The 9962-nt window shown below is 36.7% G+C and overlaps 1 protein-coding gene across 1 annotated transcript in view; it reads left to right on the top strand.

The window, feature by feature from the left end:
- Positions 1-2317: 2317 nt before the first annotated feature.
- qsox1 (quiescin Q6 sulfhydryl oxidase 1) overlaps positions 2318-9962 on the top strand; it is a 30178-nt gene continuing 22533 nt past the window's right edge. Inside the window, exons 1-6 of the mRNA XM_086089892.1 lie at positions 2318-2903; positions 3760-3860; positions 4530-4578; positions 4869-4971; positions 5617-5707; positions 5788-5933. Of these exons, the coding sequence (XP_085946018.1) occupies positions 2600-2903; positions 3760-3860; positions 4530-4578; positions 4869-4971; positions 5617-5707; positions 5788-5933 (794 nt within the window). The 5' untranslated portion in view covers positions 2318-2599. The remainder of the gene's footprint in view (positions 2904-3759; positions 3861-4529; positions 4579-4868; positions 4972-5616; positions 5708-5787; positions 5934-9962) is intronic.

Raw genomic sequence — 9962 nt, 5'->3', positions numbered from 1 at the left:
ATTAGATTACAGAATTGATATTTAATAAATTTAAGTCAGAGCTTTTCATGAATATACAGAAGGTAAAAACGTACCACTAAAGGTCACTGCATGTCATGGATTAAAAATACTTTCAGCCTTTTTCCAGATCAACTGTTTTAACTTCTAGGTTAGCAACATCCAGTATCTATGGATATTCAGCTTTTGGGTGACATTTCAGAATAAACCTGAAATGTGCTATAACATTTATTGATACTCTAATTTGAACTTTTGAATGTGCATGTTGTGTTTCCATGCTTTTTATACAAAAACGTGCTTATTATGTAACTATGCTGAATGGCAAAATTCCCAGCAGGTGTTTGTGCCATGAAAATTTCCAAGAGATACGCCTGAAAGTTGCCGATGACACTGTAACCACTTCCATCTGCTGTACTGTTAATCAATTGTTACGTGTCATATTTATCTCATGATGTCAAAATGTGAACAGTATGATAAAGTGGACTGTTTAAATACTAATTCTAAATGAAAGAAGAAACGTATCTGTCGATTCATGGCTCAAACACGCGTTTTTAATTTGCTGTTCAGCAGAACAACAAGATGGCTGTGCATTCAAACTTTAGCAAAGGTCAAATTATGTTAAACTTTTTGTGAGTAGTGTACACAGTAGATATAAAAAGTCTACACACCCCTGTTCTAATGCCAGGTATTGTAAAAAGCAGTCCATTTACCATTATAAATAATTGAACTCCTCCCCAATTAATGTGACCACATTGTCATTTTTGGGAGAGGAAGTAAAACTAAAAACAGAAATAATGTGGTTCTACAAGTGTGCACAACCTTTTGCATCTGTGGACGTGGCTGTGTTCAGCATTAAATATTTACTGGTATACTCAAACTCATGTTACACAGAAGTCAGCACACACCTGCCACCATTTAAATTGATTGACCCCCCAAAAAAGTCCAGCTGTTCTATTAAGATACAGAATAGATTATCACAGTTATCTATACTTCTATCTATCTATCTATTTCTTTTTTCTCAACCAAACTGCACAGGTTGCATATCACATTAATGGTAGATAAAGTTTGATATTTATCTCTTTCTCATTTTATATATCACAAAACAGGCATTTTGAACCAGGGTGTGTAGGCTTTTTACTATACATACAATGTATATACACACGACAAGCTTGAGGTGGAGATGACAGGTTGGGGGACATAATTGTTTGTTAGCTTTTCCATTATTCCATTATTACAAAACCAAATCGATCAGCAAAAGACTGGTGCCAAAAGTCCAGAGCTACTGGCACATGATGTTGCAACAACACAGTGACCATGCACATAACTGTCAACAAATTACAAACCACTTGTTGGTGAAGCTGTCTCACCACAGTCTGCACTTGGTAACCTTGATAGCATACAAATAACAAAACAAAAAAGGACACATTTTCACCATATCCCTTCTGGGGGTTGTGTTTGCTGTCTTACATGTGTACGATGATGCTGACCTATTTAGAATGTGCTCAGATGACACTGCAGTGACATACTCGTGCAACATTCCATTAAAATAAAAAATAATCTAGAAAGTACAGTAGTTACAGCGTGGTTAATCATCCATCCATTTTCCATAGCGCATGTTCTTATTAGGTTTATAGATGAGCTGGAGCCAAGTGACTTGGATTAGAGGTTTGATTTTCAACTTTGCCTTTAATCATGTTTTGAATTGTTTTTTTTGCATCTGTAAAGCAGATTTGCTTGTGAATAAGCAGTGCTGTACAAATAAACTTGCCTTGCCTGTAAATCACAAAATAACCACTAAAGTAAAATATGTACCTAAAATATGGAAAGCAACACAGAATACTGTTTCTGTTAACTATTCTCCATCTTTGCAATATGTGCTAATGCAGTATTGAAGTTGACTTTATGTGACAATGGAAGTGGTATAATTGTTTTGTTTATTTGTTTGTTTGTTAAATAAAAGAAATACATTTAGTTGCAGTTTGTATTCAATTTCATGCAGACTATATTTGAATATGATATAAAGAAAGTTTATGTTTCTGTTTTTATTATTTTTTTAAATGCAAGCAAACCAGCTTCTTTCTGCACATTCTACCCTTTTATCTCTTTCACGATCCTTACAAGAAGCGTATAGTATAAGCGTAAAGGTATAGTGGTGAATGTCTACATAAATGTTTTGCCTTGTTTTTCGATTAGCACTTGGGGCATTTGTACTGCATTAATGTTTATTTTGAAATGAACAGTACAGTTCCGTCTTCTTATTTTGAAAACCGAATGTGGCTGCCTGTTTATTTCCGCAAATCGTGACTATTGAAGTAGTGTAGTGTAGTGAAGTGCTTGGATTAATGTAAGGTTCTGTGGTGTCGTCTCGTAGATTTAACATTATTTAGCCGCAGCCAGGATTGAAAACCGAACAAAATTACGCCGAAAAGATATCGATGGTTTGTCACTGCACGTGACACTTGCTTTACTATGTCATTTCCGTCAATTTACCGTGTGGGCTAGTGTAGAGACGCACGCAAAATAATCGGATGCTGTGAGTTGGCGGTCGGCAGCTTGCCGCTGTGTTGAAAAATTTCTCATTGGTGGTCAACTGTGTGTTCGAATGACACAACCGGGGAAGATGGCGTGGCGCTACAACCGTGCCACGTCCCGTTTCAGCGGAGAAATCAACAAATACCCCCGACACGTTGCCGTGCTCTGCCTGAATTTTTGTCTGCTTTTGCTGTCGGTGGTGGAGGCCGGTCTGTACACTGAATCCGATCAAATCATCGTGCTCTCCCCGGACAATGTCAAGTCTGTTTTGGTCAACTCCAGCTCGGCTATAGTGGTGGAGTTTTACGCGTCGTGGTGTGGACACTGCATTTCTTTCTCGCCCGTTTATAAAGGTCTAGCAAGGGATATTAGAGGTACGTACTAAGCTATCTATCTATCTATCTATCTATCTATCTATCTATCTATCTATCTATCTATCTATCTATCTATCTATCTATCTATGTTACGGTAGCTGATCTGTTGTGTTGTTAGCTCATCCGATTGTGTATGTTTGTTATGACCTCTTATCATACGTGTTGTTATTGAATCTTATGTTATTGTTTTTGTATCCTATCATTTTGTAAAGCCTACTGCTGTGGTGAAGGATGACACTCGCTGATGTTCCTAGCGTATGACTGAACAATTTAATCGAATTCAAATGAACATCGCAATTTAGTACAATGCAATTTTCAACTTGCAAAGGCTAACATTTTAAAACAAATCAAACAAAAACCCTGTATTATTTTGATTGGTTGTTTTATTTTATACAAAGACATATATATATATGTTATATATTCATTTACATAGTATCTAAATAAATTCAGTGCTTCAGGAGAGCAGTCCATTTTTACATATTCTAACGCCCTCATCTGCGGTTAAAGGAAGACAGTTGCTGATGCTCTTCTCTGAAATCGCTTTATTCCCACAAGTGGTAACAAAATGTACATCAATCCAAGAACTGCTATCGACCACGGCTCACGCCTAATTACTCCGCACACTGACTGCCTCACTTAAATCAACTTTCAAATCAAATCACTTTTCATACCTTAAAAATACAACACAAAGTGTTTTTTGTGTATGTTAAATGGGTCCTTATTGAAAACAATTCCTCACTACTGATGTACAGTATCATCAACAATCGGAGAAACACTTTTCCGAAAAGATAGAATGGTCTTCTCCGGCCTGTATGTGCTAATAATAAATGTTGCGTGCTTCGATGTTCTCTTTCAGAGTGGAAGCCTGCTGTTGACCTGGCAGCTATTGACTGTGCAGATGAGAATAACATCAAAATCTGCACAGGCTTTGGCATCAGAGGATTTCCAACTGTGAAGGTAACAAGTGTCCCCTACAAATCGTTAGTACTAAGTAAAGTTTACATTTTACTGGTAAAAGAAGTCAGGCTTTAGTTTGATTCTAGTTCAAGTAAAGTCTTCCGCACCCTCGTTCTCAGTTCTTCGCGAATGTTGCTATGCTACAAATGAGTGGGTGTGACTTTGGAAAATGTTTTTAATTATTTGTGTCAGTCAACAGGAGCAACCAAGCCCTTTTCTCACAATACTTTGATCTTTATCTCATCCATTGAGAATCCTAACAATCTTTTGAGCATGTGCATTATGTTGGTCTGTATTCACCAACAGGTCAATTTGCAGCCAAGGAGACATCATTTTTGTGATTTTGACATTTCCTCCGATAAAAAGTCAGCTTTAAAACATTGAAATGTCAAAACTTTGGTCGTGTCCCAAACCTCCACGTGAAGTTGAATGGGACAAAGGTCTCCTTTTCCATTTCACAAATGAATCTTAAACATCTGCAAGTCATTTTAGCCAGTGGGGATTAAAGGGTTCGAGGTGGGCAGAGGGGGATGGCTGTGTGCCAGCCAAAACTTTACACAACGTTGCTTTGCTTCTCTCATGGCTGTGTGAGGACTGCCCGATTGGATCTCTCCGCTTCCTCGGCTTTCAGTGTAACCCAAAACTCTCTTGTTTTGTTTCACCTCCCAGTTCTTCCATGCATACGGCCGGGAGGATTCTGCTGGAAAGACTTTTACAGGTATCGTAGTGCACACAGAGCCCAGTCAAGAATACAATCACTGACCGTGCCGTTAGATGCACAATATACTGAAATCCAATACAAGAGTTATCTTAACACATTTTTTGCCTGACATTTATTATTGCTGTTTTGGTTTGTGCCGAATGTTTGACACGGTGCGAGTAATAATTTTGATGTGGATTTTATATTAATGTCAGATTATTTAGGGCCAATTTTGCAACTAGGTGACTTGTGGCACTGTTTTAAAACAAACAATAATGTTTAATATCCAATGTTTGTTGTTCATTCAGGTTTGCCCCATGATGTCCGGGCCCTTCGCCACCTCATTGTAGATGTAATGGAAAAACACCAAGACCCGTGGCCTCCAGCCTGCCCCCCACTAGAACCCACCAGGTAGACAAAAAGCACATCATGGCAAACACAAGAAGGCCCCTTATAAACACTTTTAATGGCTGTGGCTCATTAGTTATCCAGTGACTGACCGAAGGGTTGCCGGTTCGAGTCCCAGCTCTGACTGGATGCAGTTGAAGTGTCTTTGGGCAAGACGCTGAACCCTAATTTACTCCTAGTGGGCCATTGGTGTGTGAATGTGTGCTGTGTGCATGAATGGGTGATTGAATTACATTGGAACATTTGTTAAAAATGTCTTTCAGTATATGCAATCAATCTTGTCATTCAAACTTCGCCTTTGTTTGGTGCTTGAGGCAATTATAATCCTTGTTTAGTCTTGTCAAATAAAGAAATATTTGCTTAGGCTTTTACTGTTTGCAAGAAAACAGAGCAGTAGAAGGCGTCCTCATAAGATCTCGTGGGAGTGTTCAAGCTGTTTTGTTTTCACACAGATTACAGTGACATGCAAACTTTAATGTTGACACTTGAAACAAAATGATAACAGGAAGTGAGATTCAGCAACGTTTTTTCTTCCTCTTATTTACATCATTAAAAAAAACATATTTATTTATTGAATAAAGCATTTACTCAAAAGATTGTAGAATGTTTCCTCACGATCAAAATGTGACTTGCGTTTTTATCCCTTAGCCAAGCCGAAATTGACATCTTCTTGGAGACCAACAACGTTCGACACCTCGCCCTGATCTTTGAGGATGCAAGCTCGTACATCGGCCGAGAGGTAACAGCATCAGTCTCCATCAACGCTGTATACGTCCAAAAATGCATGGCACTCACATTTGTGTTCCTTGTGTGCATTAGGTGACCTTGGACTTGTTACAGTTTGAGAACATTGCAGTGCGGAGGGTCCTGAGCACTGAGAAAGACCTCGTAAACAAATTGGGGGTAACGGAGTTTCCCTCCTGCTACCTTTATTATCCTGGAGGCAACTTCACCAGACTCAAAGTGTGAGTTACTCAATTTATGAGGTTCCATTTTGTGTAAGAAACACAGTCGAGGCTCGAAAGAAGTCTTTTTGCGTCACAGTTGGCGAGTCAAAATTCTCATTGCGCCTCATTAAACCATAATGAAAAGCAAAATTGAGAATCACAGATATTTATGTTTTTACCAATAACTGTCCCAAAAGGCCTCGCTGGGCTGGACGTATGCACATTAATGTGGCGCTACTTACGGCACACCAGCCTGCTCGCGCTTCAGCTGGCTGCTAATTTTGCTAAATTGCACACTGGCGCAGTCGCTAATAGTAATCATCGCCTCCATGGCAGCGAAGAAGATACACTTCTTACAAGTATCGTTCTCACAAAGGGATGATGACTAGTTATTAACAGAAGATGAAGAAGCCATGCTAATTGCTAAGCTAACCCAAGGTTGGCATGTAAAAGTGAAACGCCGGAACTAAGGGCTTGGGTGATCGAGTACACTTTTCACAGGAGTCTGGCTGGAACCAATTTTGAACAGTAGGCAAGTTCATAAATGTCTGGAGAGAAAAGTATACACAATAATGCTACACAATATGAATTACTGAAATTTTTACATTCTGACCTACAGTACATCAGCCAGGAGGAGTGATCTAGAAGATAAAAAATATATTAATATTGAATATTTATAATATCACTAATGTCAATTGTTTTTCACAACACTGTGTCTTTATTTTGCCTTTTGAGATCTGCACAACAGATGCTCTCAAAATTGTATTACAGTCACTTGATCTAATCTTTTTTATTTTTAAATCAATTTAGCTTTGCTAAAGAACCATGCAACAAATTTAAAAATCCAAAATTTTAACTGAAATGTATATTGTGTTTCAAATTGCCTCACTAAAATGTTTTCCACACACGAAAATAGCTTGCTGCTATTCACATTGTGAATTTACCCAAAAATAATATATATAAAAAAATGAAAACCAATTTATTATTTTGTCATATTTTCATTGTTTAAAACCCTTGCTTCAGGTTCCTGGGATTAACGTGTAAAAAAAATTGCGTCTCAACTCAAGTAACTGATTCGATAAAACTGCTCCTCAAAGAAAAAAATATATTTCGAGCCTTGACAATAAGATTTATTTCACATAAAGCACTTCCTATACCATTTCACACTTAAACTGTGAATAGTTGAGCATTTATTTCCTTAGTCAAGGCAAACTTTATTACCTAATAGCATTTATAAAAGTGCAGTTTAGTCCAATTCCGCACAGAGCTGTTTGATCACATTGCATAAAAAAAAAAAAAAAAGCTGAAACATCCAAATGACAGCTGCGGCCGTCAATATGAAAATCCACAATTTTCCTCCGGCATCACAACCTAATCGCACATGTAATTTGACAAACTTGATGACCTTGGGATTTTTGATGACAATATGTTGATCATCTCTCAGATGGAGGGAAGAGCACCTCTCCTCGCAAACTCATTATTTATTCAAATGTCAAGGGCACACAACAGTTTTAGGTCGTTCCCAAACATGATTCATGGAGTGATGACACTTTCAGCACTAATCGATCGGACAGCGGCTGCGAAAAAACATTGTTATGAAGGAGTGTCATGTAGTGACGGCTGTTTCGGCTCATAAATCGACGCAACAGGAATGCACGGTATGGCCGAGTTCCAGCTGCAACTTTCTGTTTGCAACTTCACATTCATCATACGCGGAGGCCAATAAATTGACAGGCAGCAAACGAAAGCGACTAGCAATTGATTTAAATGGTTGCTGATAGACAAAATAGTATACGTAATGCTTTGTGTAACCTTTATATGTACTAACTGGGAGCAGAAACGTGTTTACATGCTGGTAAATATATTGCAGTACCTAATTGACAACTGAAATGGACACTTTTCAATAATGATTAAATAATGAATAGAACAAAATACAACTTTAAATTTTTGAAAATTGTCATTAAAAGTATTGGGACACCTGGCCAATTACAACCTTAGGAATTGTAATTATTTATTTAGCCTCAATTACAACTTTTCTTTTTCTTCTCTTCGTATCGCATTGTGTGTACATTATGCATGCGCGGCACTACACTACCTCTAAGAGGCCAACAACATTATTATTATTTTTAAAATATTTTTATTGCTACTTTTTAAAAAATATATTATTGTTACGTTGTTGCCAATTTATTTTCTGGTTGTTCTTTCAAGTTATAAGTTTTCAAGGATAAAATGAATTTTTATTGTCATACCTGATACACATTTCTACACAATATGGTCCCGGGTTAGCCCAGCAAGTCCCAAGACTTGTGAAAATAAAAATATGATTAAGTAAATATGATTAAGATATTAATTAACGGTTTGAATGTGTGCAATATGCAATGCACCAAAAATATGCGGATGCAGTATGAAATGAAAAGGCTTGAGGCTTGACTTGATATTTACAAGGTCGATAGGCTCAACCCCCCCCCCCCCCGAACCCCCCGAGGGTTAAGATATCATCTTATACTTGCCAAAAACAATAAGAGTGTTCAAGAAGAACGTGTTCAACATGCAGGGATGAAGGCGCATTGAGGCTATGATGAGTTGTGAGTAGTTTAGTTTTGGTAGTGATATAAATACTAGATTTTGAAAAACAATGTATGACCGTTTTTATACATTATGATTATACGTGATCTCAATATCAATAAAAAATAATCATAGTTAAGTGTAACAAAGCAAAATAAAAAAAAACAAATTCATTTACAACAAACTGCACAATCAGATATAGTAACATATTTATCCAATACATATTCATAACATTTGATTAAGGTTCATAACAGACTAAAAACAGGTGACAGGACAGCTAACATAAATTTTGGTCGCAAAATACTAATAATGCACTCTAAGCATGAATATAAATAAACCTTGTAAGGTTTACTTACTTACATATACTGACAGAAATGGCATCTTAATGGGTATTGAGAGGATTCACATGGATACAGTTTACTTAAAAAAAAAACATTCTGTCAGCCATTCATGCCATTTACTTACTGATGATAGAACGGCCACAAGAGGGTGCCGGTGACTGTATCGGCAGCCATCACGATTACTCTACTCCAGTGGTTCTCAAATGGGAGTACTGAATGCACTCCAGTTGGTACGCAAGATTTTAAAATTAATTTAAAAAGCAGCATCCATGCAAAAATCCTTTAAAAATAATGATTACATTTTATGTAGATATTTCAGGAAAATCTATGTTAATAACATTAATTTTAGATTCAGTAGGTTATTCAATTTTATTGTCCTAAAAACCCAGTCTCCTCAAACCACAATGCTTCAACCCAAACGATCTAGGATCGCCTGTCAATCATTTGAAAATTGTATTTAAAGTTAAATTAATGATTTCTTTTTTAGAACAGATATTTGCTATGATCCCAAAGGAGGACACTTTATGGTGATAATAATTTTTATGCGCACAAATATTTATTTGTAATTCATTCTTTTTATTTTTTATTTTTTTTTATTTCCAAATAGTTCGAGATACCAAATGAAGTTCAAAATTTTAATAAATCAGACAATGATGTCACAGCACTGGTTTTTTGTAAGGGTGTGAATTGCCTAGTACCTGGCGATTCGATTCGTATCACGATTCATAAGTCACGATTCGATTCGATACGATTAATCCCTATATGAATCTATAAATTGATTATTGCGATTTTTTTTAAACTCAAATTTGGAAAAGGGTTAGGGTTAGGGAAAATTTATTTATTTATCTGAAAATTCAGGTGGCAGTCTGTTTCATGTTTGAACAGCACTGAAATAAAATATTAAGGCTTAATGTTCTATTAATATAACATTCTTCCATGCTTAATGTGTAAACCCTAACCCTAAATTAGACGTTTTGTTGAATATTCCCATTAAAAAAAAGGATGTTTAAAAATCGATTCGGCCGCATATTGAATCGATTCAAGAATTGCACGCTGTAATATCGCGATATATTGCCGAATCGATTTTTTCTAACACCCCTAGTTTTTTGTTTTTTTCCCAACCAAAAATGTTTGTCACTGG

This window comes from Leptonotus elevatus, chromosome 11 (assembly GCF_054856555.1).
Source record: "Leptonotus elevatus isolate MCC_2025b chromosome 11, RoL_Lele_1.0, whole genome shotgun sequence".
NCBI classification, from domain to species: domain Eukaryota; kingdom Metazoa; phylum Chordata; class Actinopteri; order Syngnathiformes; family Syngnathidae; genus Leptonotus; species Leptonotus elevatus.
This window is presented reverse-complemented; position numbering and strand designations above follow the sequence as displayed.